Raw genomic sequence first — 19,346 nt, 5'->3', positions numbered from 1 at the left:
TTGCCAGGGAGGGAGGAGCAGACATTGCCAAAGAACACAGGAAAAAAAAAATCTGTAGAACTGAGGTAGAAATCTAAATGAAATCAGAGGCGAGAGAGATTTGTTCGCTGGATTTGTGTTAGAGGATCCTGAATTGAAACTAGGTAGTTGAATAAGAATTAGAGGGCAATAAAGTAACCACCAGAGGAATATTACTAAAAGTGAGAAGCAGATGTTGTCTGCAGCTGCTCCTATTGTGACAAGTTTCCACTCGTTTAAAAGAGCTTAAGAGTTATTAAATAAACACCTCTTGCTTCTTCATTTGGGAAATGTGTTACAGGGAACGAGTCCACCTCCCGTGGTTTACAAGACCTACGTTTACACACTGTGGGCCCCAGACAGGCTCCACTAACTACCCCAGACACACACTCACACACTACCCCCAGGGTTTTTTTACATGCAACATCGTCGTCATGGGGCTTGACCTCCCCACCCCATTTTGCAAAACGCTCCAACTAAACATTTCATTAAGGAGGACGAGCGCCGGTAAGAGTCATAAATCTGTCCAGAGGCGAGACCACCCCAGACACACACACACACACACAGTCAGTCTTTGTATAGTAATAGAGATGGATGACATTCAGCAAATCTACGAATCATCTCTAAAGAGGATTTTGTCTTTGCCCAAAGGGAAGACAGACGCTGCATACTCACACACTCACACACTCACACACACACACAATGGATGAGACAACCCCGCCTGACAGTAATGAGCAGGGGGATGACTGCTGATGTCATTTCTCCTCAGTTTTCCTCTGAGTTGCTTGAGTTGCTTTAATCACTCATCTAAGATCAGATTACCCAAATCAACTTTTCACATTTAGCATGGTGAGGCATGGTGAAGTATCTGACCCGTGATCAGTAAATACCTTAATTTACATGAGTTGCTCGGTCTTACATCACCAACCGAGAGCCATCCAAGACAGAAAAGACTCCAAACTTTGTCTGTGCTTTTCCAGACTTGTACCACTTGAATCATTCATAATCCCCTTATGCATAATACACGGTGGATTTTCTCGCTTCTGCATGGCAAGGGGAAGGGAGAACACTCTAGCTGAAAGCTACTGTTGAGAGATGATAAGGTGATGAAAGGAAGCCTTGTCTTTTGTTCTTATCCCATTTCTCTCGCTTTCATTCCGCACAATCACCCTCCTCACCCTTCCTTCCACCCTCCACTCACTATCTTTTTGGCTATCAACCCCACTTCGCTCGCTAATCCACATGATCAGATACAGTCCTTTGCAGCAAACAAACGCCTGATTGTGTTTTTGTTGATCATGAGCAATCTAGATGATGTGGGCCCGTGCACAAAAAAAAAAAGAAGAAAAAAAAAGTTTGACAAGAACAGGCAGTCTTCTCAAAGAGACGCGGCGGCGGCGGTGGCGGCGGTGGCGGCGGCGGCGGCAGCGACGGGAGCGGGAGAGGTGTGAGACAGTTTTCTCAGCCGAGCACAAAGACTTCCAACACACATACGTACGCAACCGTGCACTGACACCGTAGAGCACAAACACACACGCTGACCCAGTGACTGAGGTGTGTTAGCAGTGTGGCAGATGGGGAGACCATCTGTGTTAGCTCTTAGGCAGCAGCCACATAGCAGTTCCACACTGCTCCTCATCCTGTGCCCTCTGAGTGTGTGTGCGTTTGTGTGTGTGTCCATATACACACAAGGACCGTATGTTTGCGGCAGCCGTAGCCTTGCGTTTAGAGAAGCAGGCTTGTGACTGAAACGCTGTCAAGATGCTTTATGACCAACTTCGCCACCGGTCCGAAAGAGAAGTAAATAAACAAGAAGGAGAAGAATAGTGGGAAAAATGCGTCCTCGCATACCTCTGTGTTGTCGCGGTGACGTTATATGAATCCTGCCGAGATCTAAAGGTCACATCGTTGGTTCCAGCCGTTGCCACAGCTCCGTCCACAGCGGTGTCAGCATGTCTGACCTCCAGGGGATAGAGAGGCTGACCCCAAGCTGACCCAGCTCAGTCTTTAGCCACAGAGCCCAGAATGCCTCAAAACGGCTGTCCCATGTCAACACAAACAAGGGAAGCCACCTCCTACCATGTGTGGTCTGGCCATTGAGTGTGATATATGCCCCCAAAATACAGATACTAAACACACCTAAACTCCCCCAAGAGACCAAGTTGGGGAAAATAGTCACCATGTGCAAAAAAGATAAATTGCCCACAGGGAGGTGAGAGAAATAGATCCAGTCAGTGGAAGAAATAACTGGAGTGAAAGTCACTAACGCCTAATACTGGCACAAACTTAGCCCACGCTGAATGTTTTATGAAGACATTTTTACGTCCTAATGGGGAACACTTCCCATCCTGCCTCCATTTAAACCAGAGAGAGAGAGAAACAGAAAGGATTTACTGAGGCGTCGCTGATGTGCTGTTCTTTTCCAGCCAGCAGCCCTGAGTGCCTGTCGTGTGGTGTCCTCCTCCCCAGAGACGAGCTCTGAATCTGGAGGACACTGAGAGCACACACTGGGTACATTCTGGTGCTTTTCGGAATTCAACTAAACATCTTTTTACTCTCTCCCTTTTTCATCCTTTTCTTCTGCCTCCTATCTGACCCCACCCCTACCACCTCCCTCTCCCTCTCAGACTTTGACTGTAGTGACCCTTTGGGAATGGAATCGGGAGACATAACATCAGACCAAATCATGGCTTCATCCCAGTACAACCCCAGCTGGTCCCCAGAGCGGTCCAGACTCAACTACTATGAAAATGCATGGACGCCGGCAGAAGACTCAAACAAAGAGTGGATACAGGTACGACGTTACTTAACATGTCATAGAGGAAATGATTGAGTTTTGATACAAATAATTTAAGCTACTACTGAGAAAGGCAGAGAATATCTGAGCAGTCGGCTGTGGCAGCTGCCTGCAGTAGGTTTTTTGGAGGTGAGTCACAAACTGAGGGTTGTATTCAGTATTAGAAGTGACTACTGCCTGCTTGAGCGCAGTAGGAGCGTTCTTGTGTTTGTCCTTCACTCTCCGGAGGTGTAGCTTCTCCACAACACTTTGACGAGACCCAGCAATTTCGATGATGAATGTCGGCCGTCCTGATGGACCTCCGGGGCGGTCGAGTCCACGCCTCGCAGAAACTGCCTGTGTCCACTCTCCCTGTCACTGTCTACCTATCTGTCCGCGCCCCTCCCCCCTCTGTCTTTCCTGTCACACCTGATAACTTTCCCTTTACTTGATAACAGAGTCCACCTCCAGGGGATGCTGGGATTTAGTCCAGGCATCCTGCTAAGCCACACACACACACACACACACACACACACACACAATCTCAAACACACAAATAGGCTACACAAATAGTCATATTTTCTGTCTGACGGCTTATCTGCACAAAGCGATCATCACCCACCAGGGAAACTTATGTGGAAAGATTAAGGATTTAGTTCATCCCTCCTCATATGGGGATAAGTCACATATCCCAAGTCCACTCACAGCACAAACCCCCCAGCGACACAAGCTCCGCACCACTACCTAGATGCATTTGGAGCATGTTTGATTTATTAACAGAAAGCCTCCAGGCCTTGTAAATGCCCAGACTGTTTTTCTTTTTCTACTGTTTTTCTACAGCTTTTGCTTCATCGCTGAAAAGTTTGGCCCCAGCGTATTCCTCAGGGGATGAATAATAGAGCTGACCCGAAGCCAAATATTTGCTAGGGGAGGGCCATAAGCAAGCTTTTCCTTTATTATTGCAATGAAAATATTGTCCTGGGGGCCCCCGCTGCTCCTTCAGACTAATTTAATCAGTGTGTGAGCGCGTATGCGTGCAGGTTTGTGCGCATTCTCCCATGCCTGTGTGTGTGTGTGTCCCTGTGTTCGTTCTTGGCTTCGCGGGTGAGTGGGAGGGTCTGGCAGGGTCCATATTGTCCTGCAGAGGAACGCAGCATGTGTCTGAGTGGAACGGGAAGAAAGATGGCTTCCCTTACCACTTTCCCAAGCAGTTGCACAGTCTCTTGTCTCTCTGAACGGAGAGTCCATTGCTCATAGTCAGATATGTGTGTTAAGGGTTGCAGCACAGACTCGAAAGCTGCTGTTCCCCCGTTTGCCTTTTTGTCAGCGGAAATTACAAGTGATCACAATGATTTGTTGCCACTGCAGACGCTCCCTGTGGTATCGATCATATTGAGGATTTGATTTGGGTGAAAAAAAAATTATATGGATCTTAAATGGGATGTGCTCTAATGGGCATGCTGATTTGCCAATACTAATCGGATCAAAACACCGAACAGGGGTGGTGGGGGATATCTTCTGAGTTCTCATTTCAAATGTAGCGAAACAGCCAAAGTCTGTGGTTGCCACGTAATTTATGTTTTCTAAGGAGTGTGATGCACTTGTGGTGAGCACTCTGAGCAGAAGCCCAATTATCACAAGTGGTATTAAAAGTGTTCAATTCTTCATTCCTCTTTCATCAAGCCTGTCCGTGGCGCTGCTGCAACAAGCTCAGGCCCCCTCACAGCACGTATAAATCATCTCACTGCGCCGTTAGATGCATAGTAATCAATTCATTATTTATTTCATTATCATTCCCCGACTGCAGTTTGAGGCCGACACTTTTATTATTCATGACAGGCGGCCTTTTGATTCTGGGGCATTTTCCTTCACTCTGCTTTTTCTTCTTTTTTTCTCTTGCTGAACATAATCCAGAATTGCCATCCATTTTAATGCTGCCTCATTCTGATGCATGGGGAAGAGGAGGGCAAGATACTAGAGTCTGTGCTCTCTTCTGCGGGTAATTAGATTGGTGTGGTGTGGTTGAGCATCGAGTGCTGGGTTAGCCAGGTCATTAATCAACTCTTTGGTGTACACAGAGATGGACAGATGTCCTTTCAGGGGGGGTTGCGGCTCGAGGAGGGAGTAAAGAAAGAGGCAGTAATCCCTTAGAACAGGATTTCATGTTTTTTTCCTTGTTCTTTTTCACTCCTCTCTTCTGCCCTTTTTCCTCATTCCTCTTGAAAATTCGGGACTACAGGTCTACATCAAGGTGGAGGGAGATTTGTGCATATTATCAGACTGTGTGAGCCATGGTTTTCTTTGGAGCATAAGAGGATGAACAGCAGGATCTCTGCAGCAGGTTGCAGCAAAAATAAATGAGGGTACACCCCCAGACTACCCAGTTTATGGCCTAATCATTGCTTTACGGACTCCGGCTGGCTCCAGAAGGAAAAACCTGAGTGATGCATAACACCGGTGAGGAAATACCTGGATGTGCACAACACATTCGTCTCTAAGGGGAAGGTTTATGTTTTCAGATTGGCGTGTCACGGCCTGAGAATGTACGGTTCCTCTGGGACCGTGACAAAGGGGCAAATTGCGAAGAAGTTGGCATAGTGTGGAATGGCTTTGTCAAATACGTCGGCGGAAGGATATGATGGCAACCGGGAGTCACCGCAGCACCTGAATGATGCGATAAAAGCAAAACTGGATCTCAGTCAGGCAGCCTCCATTGATCGCACACACACACACAACATGAATAATTTACACTGTCTTGGAGAGAACCCAACTGTCAATACCTGAAAGCCTCTTTATTGAGCATCTCATAATGACAATATACAGTACATGTTATCCCATATACCAGGATTTCTTTATCCTCATGAGCTTGAGTTCATTTTTGCTCCCAATTTCTATGATTTATCTGCAAAGGCTCGTGCCATTATCTTCAGTCTTCTTGTCAGGATGCAATATCCCTGACTGCTTCATCAGTGTTTAAGTATTTGTCAGCCTCTATACGTCTGATAACCTAAATTGTTTAATCAGGAGAGGAGATAGTGAACCGCTCTGCTCTCGTCTTATGAAACAAGCTTTCATCTCATCTGTCTGATAGATGAAAGCGCTGAACATGAGAAGCATATCAGTGGGTGTTTACACAGCATGCTCCTTCTCCTATCTCCTGCATGTGATGCTAATCTCAAGGTAAAGTCAACCATTTGCAGAAGAGCTTGTCACGGGGAGTTTAAAACATTGGGGACATGGGGGCATGACCCGCTTTAACCATATTTCCTCTTGTGAGTCCGTAAGGCAAACAGCACGGTAAAACCTGGGCCACTTAGCAAAGATAACAGGTCGACTTCCACCGCCTGGCCAACAGAACCACAGCTAATTGCACACTTCCTGGATGAAAACACCGCTGTAGCCACTGTAGAGTTGATCTTTTCTGCAGCCTCAAGTGGAGAGCCGAAGATCAGACGCCGAAACCAGCGCGCTCTACTATATCCTGTTTTCCTTCTCATCCAAATGTGTTTTCAATTACCCCAGGTCAATGAGTTGCAGAAATGCCCCCCTTCACTGCCATTGTCTCCCTCTTCACTTCTGTCCCCAGTCCAGGGCTCACCGCCGTGCCGAGTGATGAGTGATTAGAATATGGACTGGTAATTAACAGCAGCTTCTCGGTTGATGAAGTCCTAGAGAGAACCGAGGAGCGGAGTCTGGCATGCGGCTGCCGGTGAGATCATCATCATCATCGCGCCGTACAAATGGAAACAATGGATGCCGTCTGTGCCGCGCCGCTCCCAGGCCTCGCTCTCGATTGGAAAATCAATGAGAGGATAGAGACCCGCACTCGAGTGAAGTAGCCCAAAAGTGGGACTAGAAATCGAAACATGAGGGATGGCATGATGTAATGAAATGAAACAGTACTGCATAAGTACCTCGAGACAAAAACTCAGCTCAGCCGTAATCAGTGTCATTTTCAGTGTCTGCGCTGCAGACGTAGGGAAATGCCTGAAAGCCTCACGGTGAGTCGTCATCACCAAACGGTCATCTTCAGCTGTACATCCTGGGATGGGATCATCAAGCGGCTTCCAAACGTGACATACCTTCAGGTCGCCATCTTTTCCGTCCTGATCACTGTTTCTTGGTTTCATAATCATTACTCAGAGCATTAGTCATGTGTGTGTGGCGAGGACGAGAATGATCCCGGAGTCAGGGTCTTTAAGATGATTCACAGGGAAGGAAACGGCAAAACCAGACTGTTAAAAATCCTTCCTCTAACAGCTGCGACTGAAACCTTTAATCATGCAGCGCCAGAACATCCACATGCCCAAGCGCACACTTCACACACAACAAACCAGGCAACCTTTTATTTTATTATAGCTGTTGTCTGACCTATACATCCCTCTTTGTCAGAAAAACAGATGATGGGTGCATGGGAAGACATGCATAATTTAATGCCACCAAAGAGGTGTCGAGGGGCTAAAAATAAACTGTAATTCTGTCAGGTGAGTATTGTGATAAATGGAAGGTCCTGAGTGGAGCTCATAGGTCCTGCAGCATTAGAGTAATACAATTTTCATGAAAGGAGAATTAATTACACTTTCAGGTAATGGAGCTATTCCAAAATCCTTCCGCTACCAACACCAGAGTGCTGCTGGTGAAATTAGTGAAGCGATTGCTGAGAGCCGGGTTTAGAAATGCTGCATCTGGTGCTGGAAACATATCTTTAGCTGCACTGGGAAGTAGCTGTGTGTATGGCAGTTCACAAAAATGTCAGCTCTCTCTCATTACCATACAGAGGACATTTTAATCAGATTTTGTATGCAAAAAAAAACAGGCGACTAGAGGCTTTGCATCTACTTGATGGGCCAGGATGATTCCAGGCTATCTTACCTTTGACTCTATCATCCTTAGAGATGCGAGGGGGGGGGGGCTCAGTCTGTGTCCACCAGCTGCTCTTTGACTTTGGAGCACTCCCTCCTCTCTCACCCTCGGCATTTCTCTTGTTGTTGTTTTTGGTGAGGGAAAACGAATAAACTCATTCCCCGGAGGCCTTGGTTATTCAGCCAGCAGCCCACACACACACACACACAGACACACACACGCACACATAGATGGGAAGCTATTTTTTACCCCCTCTGTTGGGGAAGCAGAGAAATGGATTTAAAAAAGTGTATTTTGGTAAACTTCTCCCAGAGTACGGCTTGGTGCATACAACTTCTTGGCAACTCAATTATAAGGCAATCAAGCAGCAAGAGATAGAGCTTTTGAGCCTTTGCTGTTTCTTGAACGCCACCCACCCCCTCCCCTCACCCCTCACCCCTCACCCCTCCCCTGCCCGGCCTTAAAAACCACATGTCTGCTTGCTGCGCCCACACAACAATGACTCGGCTTCAGCCTCAAATACATATCATGGGGCCTTGCTGCATCTACATCTGAGTCATACAGCACAGAGACAATACACTGAGTAACAGATAGACCTGATGATTACGCCCACAAATGCCACCGCTGCTGAGGGATAGCTGGGTAAATTATCTCTTCAAATTTGCACAAACACACGTAAATACATGAAAATGTTGCCTGGCAGTCATTCTCCATCATTTATCCCATCATTTACACACATACATATATACACACACAAACATATACATATATATATATATATATATATATATATATAAATACATACATATGCCTCATCCAGATGCCTGATGTGGATTTCAGTATGTTGATCTAATTGCAGGCACACTAGGCTTTAACTGGCTGATGTTACAAGCCCGAGCACGACTAATTCTTTTTCTGCCTCTCTGGTTTCATTAGTCTGTGAAACGACTGGAGCCGTGTACACTGGCTGTTGTGAGGCAAGGGGCTTTGAGTCATCGGTTTGCCTCACAACAGGAAGGCAGAGAACACCCCAAAAGAAACACACACACAAACGCACACACATATACATACGGCGTATACATACACGAAAGAGTCGAGCACACTTTGGACTGTGCTGGAGCAGGAGACGAGAGCGCAGTGAAGTCCTGCCCACACATCAGCATGCCGTGGCTTTATGGAAAGATTCTGAGAAGTCTGGGTGATTTCTTACCCTGCCTGGCATGTTTATGGGTCCAAGTGTGTGTGTGTGTGTGTGTGTGTGTGTGTGTGTGTGTGTGTCCCTCCAGATATGAGTTACTGTGCACCAGCATGCCCAGAATGTATAGTGTCATTTGTCTATAAGAGAGAGTTTGAGTCCTCACAGGAGAATAACAATATGGTGGATGTGGAACAGACATGAGATGAGCAAAGTCTCAAAATACAACACGTCCCTATAGATGTGAAATTAGGAGGCATATTTCACACCCCTCCGTGCACTGATTACATCACACATTAAGCATGATTCAGCCTTTTCGGGGCTTGATTGTTTATCATCTCAGAGTCAAGATCCACAGTGCACTGCATGCAGTTTCTAAATGTTGGTTATTGGTTTATGTATATAGGTCATTTTGTGCTGTTTGTGGCTCTGGGCTAAAAGGAGTCCCGCTAGTAATCATTATCTGGGCCTGTTTGTTTTCACTGCGGTCTCTGTGGTGTGGGATGGACTGTGCTTTACATCCAAGCATCCTGGCAGCCCGTCTTCTCTCCCTGACCCACGCAACCCCAGTCTGTTAGCGCAGCTTCGGCCTCGTTCCTCTGCCTCTAACAAGCAGCCATTAATAAATCATGCTTTGCTCATTACCCAGGCCCTGTTATCAGCCCGTGTCAGTGAAATTGATCTAGTCTGTGCACTTCTTCACAGGAGACCCCATGCTTCTGTCCTTCACTTCTTACAAGGCATCACTGTCAGCGGCTCGTTTTCCCCCTCCCGACCTTCTCCTCTTCTTTTCACCTTTCCTCCCTCCCACTCTTGCATCTTTTCTCCTCTTGTCACAGGTGACCCCGATGCCCTGTCTGGATTCAAGCTGCATATGATTTGAGCTTTTCTGCCAGAAACTTTAAATAATTACAATAATTCAGTTTGCCCTCAGCGTCTCTTTGGTTTGTGAGACCTTAAAACTACTGAACCACAAACTGATCAAAGTATAAACTGGGCTCTTCACCACACCCAAGTTACTACCCATCAAATGAAAACATCCATTTACAAAAAAAAAAAACTTTTTTTAGTGAATATAGCAGGTTTACAGGCCCAGAATATTGATTAAAGTCATGTATCAGTCCAATCCTCTTCAAATCAGCCGTATTTCATCACGCTCATGTCCCAGGCTTGTTGGAGTCTGAGCACCCATGAGTGTTCCCAATTAGCCCCGCCACTAGATTCATTCCCAGAGGCTCCACTTCTCCATTACATCTAATGAGATCCTTTCAGAGAAAACATCCCAAGGCCAAGTCTTCCTATTAGACGAAGTAAGCCTTTTCAGTAAGCCGCTTTGCCATTGGCCCAGATTGGAAACGAATCAGCCTGGGCCGTTTGAACGCAGATGTTAAAGACCTGCCTGGGCTAATATAAGCAAGCACAGGCCTTGCTGCCATCCGCTGTGCTTTCCCCATCCAGTGCTGGCACGTACGGCCATTTACCCGGCAGAGCTGGAATTCAGCTCCTGCGTTATTAAATGGGAACCGTCTGAAGCTGACGGGATTTGATTTTGTCTCTATTTGTGGACCCAAAAGAAATCTGGGACTTACTCTATAAGCCCATTGAGCCTGTAGACAGGAAAAAAAGAATTCTGTCTTTATATGAGACTGTCTTCTTTGTTAGTCTCCATCCAGCCAAATCCTTTGAGTAGCCAAGAGACAGTGAGAGAATGGCATGGAGGAACCTCATTTATTGCTCCCATCTGTTTATGTCTTTTTACTCCTGGAAGTGCATTTGAGGAGCAGGAATGACCAGCGTTCTGTGGCATGCAGATGTTCCTTTCCTGCTCTTTGCTCCGAGTCATTAAGTGTGGTACAGTGCTGTATATAAGGTTGGCAGACAAAGCTAGCTGGCTCTGGTTATATGGCTTTAACATGCCAGAGCAGATGAACCTGGCTTTGATTTTCTCAGATATGCGCACGCTACTGTGTCTGTCTGCTCACTCCCGCATAAAGGGATTTCACTGTTGTCGCCCTTTCTTTTACACACGCACATACCGATGGTCTCCTCTGAGTCGATTCAGTAATCTACTCGAGACTCTGGTCGCCATCCATCCGAGCCAGAGCCCATCACACGTCAACATCAAAGGCCTCGTCTCTCATCGCGATCCTAGAAGACCTGTTTCCACCAAACGCCCCGGCTTCCTGCGTCACTCCCACGCTTTCGTGGTGTCTGCAAGCAACACCATTACTCCTCATTAACGTCAGCTCAGCGTGTCAGAGATGGTGTGAGCACTTGTTAGAATTAAGCGCACTGCCTCACACGCTGAGGAGTTAGCATTCTTTTAAAGCCTTTCAGTGTCACTTCACGCCCACTCCTTTCCTCAGTTATGGATGAAGGGATGGCACGGTGAGGTTAAGTAGCCTTCGCAGAGGTCAGAGCAAGCCGATTTGTTATTGCCGGTGGCTGAAAAATCGTATGTGCGTCTCAGAACCAGCAGTAAGCGGCCTGTCCCCCACGCTCCTAGTCAGACCCTTAAAGTCCCAGTGAAGTTTGACATCCAGCAGACAGCAGCATTAACAGGATCAAAAGCCAGTTTGAAGGCTACTCTCACCCCAGAAACGGAAGCCAGGGCGAGCTGTAGAAGAGCGTGCGTTTGTGTGTTTCCCGGCAGTGATGGTTAGCAGACACTGTGCTGCTTTACCAGTGAATATATATACATGCAACTACAGAACAGACATTCACCCAGACACACACTCACTCACTCACTCACGTGCCTCTCTGACCCCACCGCCTCTGGCTGCCTCCTTGTGAAAATATAAAAGCCCTCCAGTAATGCACCGCAGTTCATGATTACTTTATAAAGCCCTGCATATTTAAAAAAAAAAAAAAAAAAGCACAATATTTGATATTCAGTCTGTATCTCTCTTTTCCTCCTGGCCGATTTTGATAATGTGATTGCAGACCCCGTTCTATTCAACGTTCACTTTCACCCGACGCGCTCTTGTCTCCCATCTCAGGAAATTAAGTTGTCATCCTGTGTCTCTTTCATTAATGCGAGTCTCATTTCATTGCTGTTTATTAAATTCCAGGTAGCAGCTGATGAAACTATGGCCAAAGGTGATTGTAATAGTGAGGTTATATTTTTAACTCTCTACCTTGTCAGTGAATTTTTAATACAGGCTGTGCATTGAAAGCCTTTTCTGCAAAAAATTATTCATGCATTTGAACAGGAGAAGAGAATTATATTTCAGCAGCATCCGTCTAAACACTGAAGCAAAAGCTTGGCGTTCTTAAAGCTACTGTGGAATTTTCTCATGCAAAGCCACCTTAAGCAGCTTTTGCTCAGTTGTGTCTTTTTTTTTTTCTTTTTCCTTGCCCTCCACAGGTGGATCTTGGGTTCTTGCGGTTTGTCTCAGCCATCGGTACCCAGGGCGCCATCTCCCAGGAGACCCGGAGGGTTTACTTTGTCAAGTCCTACAAAGTGGATGTCAGCTCTAACGGAGAGGACTGGATCACTTTGAAGGAAGGGTCCAAACAAAAGGTAGGAGACTCTACTCTTCAACTTTTGTGTAATGAAAGCTTAATTTCACCCAACAACGGTCTAATGACAACATCTCTAGGCTCTAAGTTATCAGGTGAAATTACTTTGCAATGAAAAAAGATCAATTATTTGGACACTTTGGTACTTTTTCACCCGCTAGCTCTATATAAGAGGATTGCAGCAGACTAGATCATAAAAAAAAAATTATTTTTGTGTCTGTCTGATCAGTGACTATGTCAGAAAAACCACCCCCGCACATGAACTGCACTTGGAATATCCCATCTCAGTAAAGCAGCCAGCTGACTTGAATTGTGGTCTGCTCCAAGCTGCCTTTGAACTCAACAAAAGTGGGGAATACCCAGCTATATGTACTTGAGTCTCTGTCCCCCAACATGCAATTATACACTTTGCTCGGTATGGTAATATACCCACCGTGTGTGTCAGTGAGTAGTATTTATGCAGGGAGGACTGTGTAAAGAATGTGTAGCCACCGTTTTTTATGTCAGGCTCCCGTCAATTTGTTGTAAAAAGAAGCAGGGATGACAAACGACTTGACAAACAAGAGTTAAAGGGGAGAGGGATAGAAAGAAAAAGGAGAGGCTGTCATGTTTGAGCAGCTGGGAGAGGTGGGTCCAGGAGGGGAAAGAGGAGGAAGGAACGGGAGGGACGGCGTGCTTGACCGGAGCGCTATAACCATCGATTGCTGATCGGCCTGTCAAACAGACCAGGTTTTGTCCATCTGGAGGTAAACACACCCTCCACTGTGGGTGTCCGCGGGGTCAGAGAGGCATATGTGTGCCTGGTAGTCCTCACGTTGTGTGTCATGTAAATAGAAAGAGTGCGAGGCCGCAAGTGGAAAAAAAAATAAGTTCTCAACAGCAACAGAGTGTCCAAACAAGCATGTTTGTGCTGCTGTGTACACATGCCCCCGGGCCTGATTCTTTTATGGTCTCCACAAAGTACACAGTCCCTTCTGTAAAGTGGTGGCTTAAAGGTGCCATGGTAAGGCTGGCCTGTGTTTTTCTGGACTCTAAAGTGCTTTTGTGCAGAGGGGCGCCATTTGCTACATGCTGAGCCTGCAGTTTGGAGTCTGAAGAAAAGCCACTTTACAGTTAGTGAGTGGAGAAGAGACTCTGCGTGACATTCAAAAGAGTGGATGACTTTGTTGCAGGATCGCACAGTGACGTGCTTTACAAGTGTCGCTCAGGGACTCAGGGGGTTACAGAGGGATGGTGATGGATAGAAAGGTCCCGCCCTGATTGTATTTTAGTTCATCCAAAATTAGCTGAACTGCTGTCTTTTTATCTGTCCATCCTGCTCTTCTCAGCTGGATTCCTCTCTGCCCCATAGCTGCTCTGTCAGGGAGGTCAGGGGATCGTATGGTCACCGGTCTGATTCAATTACGTAGAATGAACTGTGACGGACTGCGGGGAGTTGCTTTGCTGGGTGGCCGGCCTCTACGTATGGAGCTAGTAAACTGTCAACCGACCCCAGGGGAGAACAGTGACATCTCTGACCTTTTTAACAAGACACTGCAGTAAAACCTCCATCAGATCTGGAAGTAGAGGACAGAGAAAGGGCAAAAGCCAATCTGCTGTTGTCAATGTTACATTTAACTGCCTCAGGTTTCACGGTCACAGGCTGCGGTGTGTTTGTGCTGCTACATGTGGTGCAAGAGGAAGTGCAAAGGAAACTGTTTATCAGGCAGGAAAACCAACTTTCAACCAACTGTTTTATGTGATCTTTCTGTCACATAGAAGATTTTGTTAAACACTAGATCGTCTCTCTGGATGTTCTTGTGTCAGTGTCTTGACTGAATGCAGACAGAGGCTGATCACTCAGCTCCAGTTATTGATCTCATTGGTTTAAAATGAATGTGATTCTGTTGGCTGATTCAATGCAGCCAAGGTCTCAAGCATATTCCACCCTTTATTTCAGTTCAACACGTTCTCCGTGTAATAATTTGCTTTTCTTCTGTCTCTCACAGGTTTTCCAAGGCAACACCAACCCAACAGACGTTGCCAAGACGATGATGCCCAAACCCACACTGACACGCTTCGTTCGGATCCGTCCCGTTACCTGGGAAACAGGCATCGCACTGCGCTTCGAGGTGTATGGATGTAAGATATCAGGTTGGTATTACTGAGATTCTTGCTGATCTGCACATACACACACACACACACACACACACACACACATCTCAGCTTTATCTTTGCTTACAGTTGCCACAGAAAACAAACTCTACATAATTCCGATTATATCCAAATTAAATACGGAACAGTTTCAAATGCAATAATCAGATGATGCCACTGACTCTGTTTATGATTTCTGCACATGTCTCAGTGTTGGTTTAGCAGCAGAGTTAGTATTTCCCATCCTGGCCCCAGTTGCACAAACACCTCACTTCTGCCAGGTGTAAACCGAAGCAGTATTTCTGTGAGAGTCCTCCTCTAAGGCTGAAGCAAGCTGCTGCATAATGGAGCAGTGGCACATGAAGGAGGACTACCTATTTATGCTACTCCATGTTTAGATGTACCTCATACAATATAAATGGAGCCAACAGCTGGCAGGCAGAGAGTGCTGGAGCTGGGTGGGCTCTGTGCGGTCCCTTCCCTCCTGCTGCTCTGGTCTCAGCCTCATCTTTAGCCACAGTCTGTCTTTTGCTTACAGAGCTTTGATTTCAGCAAAGCTCTTCGCATCTTTTTTTTTTTTTTTTTTTTTTTCACCAATGTTATTTTAATGAGTGGCATTTGCCTGTATGTGTGCGGCTGACTTTCATATGGTTTTAGCGCATCTGGCTGCATCTCTATGGGTTTATGAGCATGTGTATTGACTGTTAATTAGTCCTTGCTTGTGTGTTTTGGTCTTTTGTACTTGTACATCTGACAAGGACAGAAAACACAGATAATAGCCATTTGTTGTAAGTATTGTCAGTTCAGGATTAAGCCTTGGATTAAAGTTAGGGTCCGGATTAGATGTCGTCAGCCAAATGTCTTCATGTGTGAAGTTCTGTGTATGTGTGTGTGGAGTTATGTAGTTACATATTATATATGTGTATCCGTTCATGTAGTAGCAGAGGGCACTATGGGTACAGCAGGGTTACAGCTGGGGCGTGTGTTTCGGGCACGAGACCAGACCGCCGCACAGAGCATAAACACATCACAGGATCGAAGTCACCACAGGGCCTCCACGATGACGTCAGCACCCCTGGGCGCTCTGAAGGCACTGCCAGCTCCGCTGCTTGGTAGCAGCACAGTGGGAGAGAGAGAAACTATGAGGCTCTTGAGGGCTGCATAAACTCACTGACTCACTCCGTTGTACCTTCGGTTATGAATCTGTAATACCAGACATGTAATGAAAAACTTTTGGTGGCATAGAAGCCGCCTAAACACGAGTGTAGAGCTGCTTAAAACAATTTGGGTGCATTTTTTAAAATATCAAGACCACGATTCAGACATCAGAGGAGGGGAGGAGTTAAACCCCAGAATGTTCCAAGATGTTTTTCCCTCAAAGATCATGGTCGCGTGTCCCTGCTGATACAAACTGCTACGCATTAATAAAAAGATCCACCGCCCTGTTGTTGGTAAATACGCCATGGAGTATAAATATCTGTGATGAACCGCTGACGCTCCACCCAAACCCCAAATGTGGCCCACATAGGCAGGGATCAACATCTCCACACTTCCAGTCCACAAACACACACATGTATTGGTTCCTCTGGGTGTGTCGTAGCGTGCATGCCATCTCTGAAGCTTCTATGATCGCAGCTGAAGTTGATTAACAGCTCCAGATGACCCGGGGAGTTCACCCAAGTGCCTAAACTCAGATCAGTCTCCATGGACACACTCACACACACACACACACACACACACACACACACACACACACACATATACCTTCCCCTCATATCCTCCCACTTCAAAGATGGCCAGTGTGCAGTGCCGTAGCTGCTGTGATCACTCCCCAACAGATATTGGCCAGAGACGAAAGGAAGAGGGAGAAAAACTCTGAAAACAGTCGAGAAGCTTCCGCACCGCCAGCGTTTGTTCCTTGAGCTCCAATTTTCTAGAGTGCAGGACTAGATGGTCCCACGGGGCTGCATAGGAGCTGCTTCAGATAACCAGAGAGAGAAAGACCGGTCTGAATGAAGCCTTGTTCTCCAAATCTTCACTCACTTTTCCCATATGCAGCTACGCTATTCAGTCCTGCAGCGATACAGTGCTCACTTTGTCTCATACGGACTCAGAGGATGTAATAATGCCCAGAATTATCCCTCCGTGGGAGCCAGATAGTAAATATGTTATTACTTACCACAGGACCCTGACTCAGTGTCCTGGGATTGAGCGTTGGAAGAAAGTTAGGAAAAGACAGAAGGAAGATTTAGTCCTAATACAAGCGGCTAAGTGTCTGACTTCTGGTGGTGATTACAGCATGGAGGAACTTTTGTAAACTGCAGTGTATTTAAGTTGGCTTCACACACTGCAAAAGTGGGCAAAGATAGGCAGAAGGACATTGCAATCGGTCGAACAGTGTCAGTATAATTTACTCCTTTAGGTGTTTCAGAAAGCTAAAGCTAAGCTAAAATTGTACCATCATTATATAACGCTTCAAAGACTGCTAATATTGCATGAATGTGAATTTGTTGAATATGAATCGATGGATTGGACTCAGCTTTTTTAGTCATTGTGGTCTTTTTTAAAATAATCAATGTACAATTCACAACAACTTAAACCTTGAAAATTACGGCGTCTCCCTACTTTCAGAGCAGTCTGGTACATGCAGTGGTAACAATGACGCCTTGAAAATGTAATGTCCAACCTCAATTTAGGAGTCTAACACAAAAAAAAATTTGTCATATTGTATGAAGATCAAATGCAAGGGGGGTGGGTCAAACACAAAAACTGGCACTGGAGCTCAAACAACATTGCGAATGAGAAATCTTTATCAGATCTATAACATTTCATTAGATACGATCTCAAGAATAACTTAGCAAGCATGATGCAGGATATCCTGCTACTTTTTCTGTGGTGCAAAGTCAAAAACGTGGAAAGTAAAAAAAAAAAATTTCAGGTTTAAGCATGCAAATGGCTGCAAGCTGTAGCAACAGGTTTTTATCCTGTTCAGCTCTTTAAATGAAGGGATGTCACGAAGAAGCGAGGGCGAGGAAAACAGCCATTTCTCTTAGGAAACAAATGGGCGATGGACCTAAAGAAGCTAAAACCTATAGAGAGTTAAGATGGCAAGATCAGAGAAGAATAAAAGGAGAAGAAAGTTTGAGAATGTGGACAGGAAACAATGAGGTGTTAAAAGACAGGCCCACAGATGTTGACAGCTGTGGAGCAGAAGGTAGATGAGTGCAGCAGCAGATAAAACACAAAGAGAGTGTGTTTTTTTGTGCGCGAGTACATGTGAGTGTATGGAGGGAGGAGGCGGTGGATAAGGGAGATGAAAAGAAAAAGCGCTCCCAGAATGCAGGAGGTGGAAGCACCAACCGAGAGGAGGGTTTTAATTGGCTGCCTGGAGACAACCGCTTCAGGCAGAGGAATTAGTATGCATGAGATCTGCAGAGAGAGGGAGAAAGAGAATAGAGGGAGAGATCATAATAACATCACAAAGGGTTTGGGGAATTGTCCTCCTCACTTTGACTTTAACTCTCCCTGCTGCCCCTATATGAACCTCAAACTCACCAAACTTGACTTGTGGCGTGCTAAATTATGTTGAACATCAAGTTTGGATATAGATCAAGTCTTTTGTTGCGTATGTTCCCATCATCTCTGCAGGTTTTCATTCGTTTGTATGAAAAAGCTGAGCGCCTTTTGCTTTCCCTTTTGTCTTTCAGAGTACCCATGCTCGGGCATGCTGGGCATGGTATCAGGCTTGATCACCGACAACCAGATCACCGCGTCCTCCCACACAGACCGGAGCTGGGTACCAGAGAACGCTCGCTTGCTGACCAGCAGGACGGGGTGGACCCTGCTGCCCCAGCCCCAGCCCTTCACCAACGAATGGTTGCAGGTGGATCTTGGCGAGGAGAAGCTGGTCAAGGGGTTGATCATCCAGGGAGGGAAGCACCGTGAGAACAAAGTCTTCATGAAGAAGTTCCGCCTCGGCTACAGCAACAACGGCTCCGAGTGGAGGATGGTGTCGGACACCACCGGGATCAAGCCAAAGGTGAGAGGTTTTTCTTCACTTTGTGCAATGCTTGAGGAAGTCAGACATCACTGGGATATTTGCTCGGTTCTGCTCCCAAATTAGAGACATAACTGTAACCAAAGAATCCTCAATAGATTCATGATGTGTCGGCAAAGTTCTCTCAAGGGAATTGGTTGGAATTGATGGTTTGATTTGATTTCTAGCACAAACCAAAAGATAGGTTTTACCTTCTAAGTTGTGGAAACTGATTTGAATACATGCTTCTAAAAAATGTCTCTCGGATCCATCAGCACATTGATTCCGATTATGACGCACTTAGTCAGTTTTCAGCAGAGCGTTGCGCCTGGCAGTTGTGAGTCATTCAGCAGTCGTTCCGAGTCAATTTCGGCAGCGCTTTGAATCACATTAGGATAAGCATCTTGTGGCTCTCTGAGTCCTTTCCCAGTTTTTTTCTCCCTGCTTTGTTTCCTGCACGACACACACCGCTCAACCCCTTTCAGTGGATAGTGAAACCACGCCACAGACAAAGGAGGGGGGTGGTGAAGAGAGTCGAGGGAAAAAACAGGGGAGGAAAGAGGCAGAAAAAGAACGCACAACATAGAGAAGTGGCTCAAGATTTATCTGCCAGTGTCACTGCGCGCTCAGAAGACACATGCCGACACTTTGCTCAATGCATGCACACGCTTACACACAAACAAAATGTATATACGAGCACATACGCGGGCACGCACACACACCCAAGAAGAGCTACAACAGCCTGTCCCCAATTACAAGCGTCCCTGACAGGGCATAAATCTGATCCAGATGGGCTGATGGTT

The 19,346-nt window shown here is 46.1% G+C and overlaps 1 protein-coding gene across 3 annotated transcripts in view; it reads left to right on the top strand.

Annotated features, from left to right (window-relative positions):
- The window catches only part of nrp1a (neuropilin 1a), a 59,990-nt gene that overhangs the window by 30,844 nt on the left and 9,800 nt on the right, over positions 1 to 19,346 (top strand). For all 3 annotated transcript variants that reach the window (XM_056364224.1, XM_056364222.1, XM_056364223.1), the window contains exons 7-10: positions 2,646 to 2,812; positions 12,220 to 12,375; positions 14,363 to 14,507; positions 18,215 to 18,546. In XM_056364224.1, the coding sequence (XP_056220199.1) occupies positions 2,646 to 2,812; positions 12,220 to 12,375; positions 14,363 to 14,507; positions 18,215 to 18,546 (800 nt within the window). The remainder of the gene's footprint in view (positions 1 to 2,645; positions 2,813 to 12,219; positions 12,376 to 14,362; positions 14,508 to 18,214; positions 18,547 to 19,346) is intronic.

The sequence above is a fragment of the Seriola aureovittata genome, chromosome 20 (genome assembly GCF_021018895.1).
Source record: "Seriola aureovittata isolate HTS-2021-v1 ecotype China chromosome 20, ASM2101889v1, whole genome shotgun sequence".
Lineage (NCBI taxonomy): Eukaryota > Metazoa > Chordata > Actinopteri > Carangiformes > Carangidae > Seriola > Seriola aureovittata.
The sequence above is the reverse complement of the archived record's forward strand: the minus strand, read 5'-3'. Positions and strand labels throughout refer to the sequence as shown.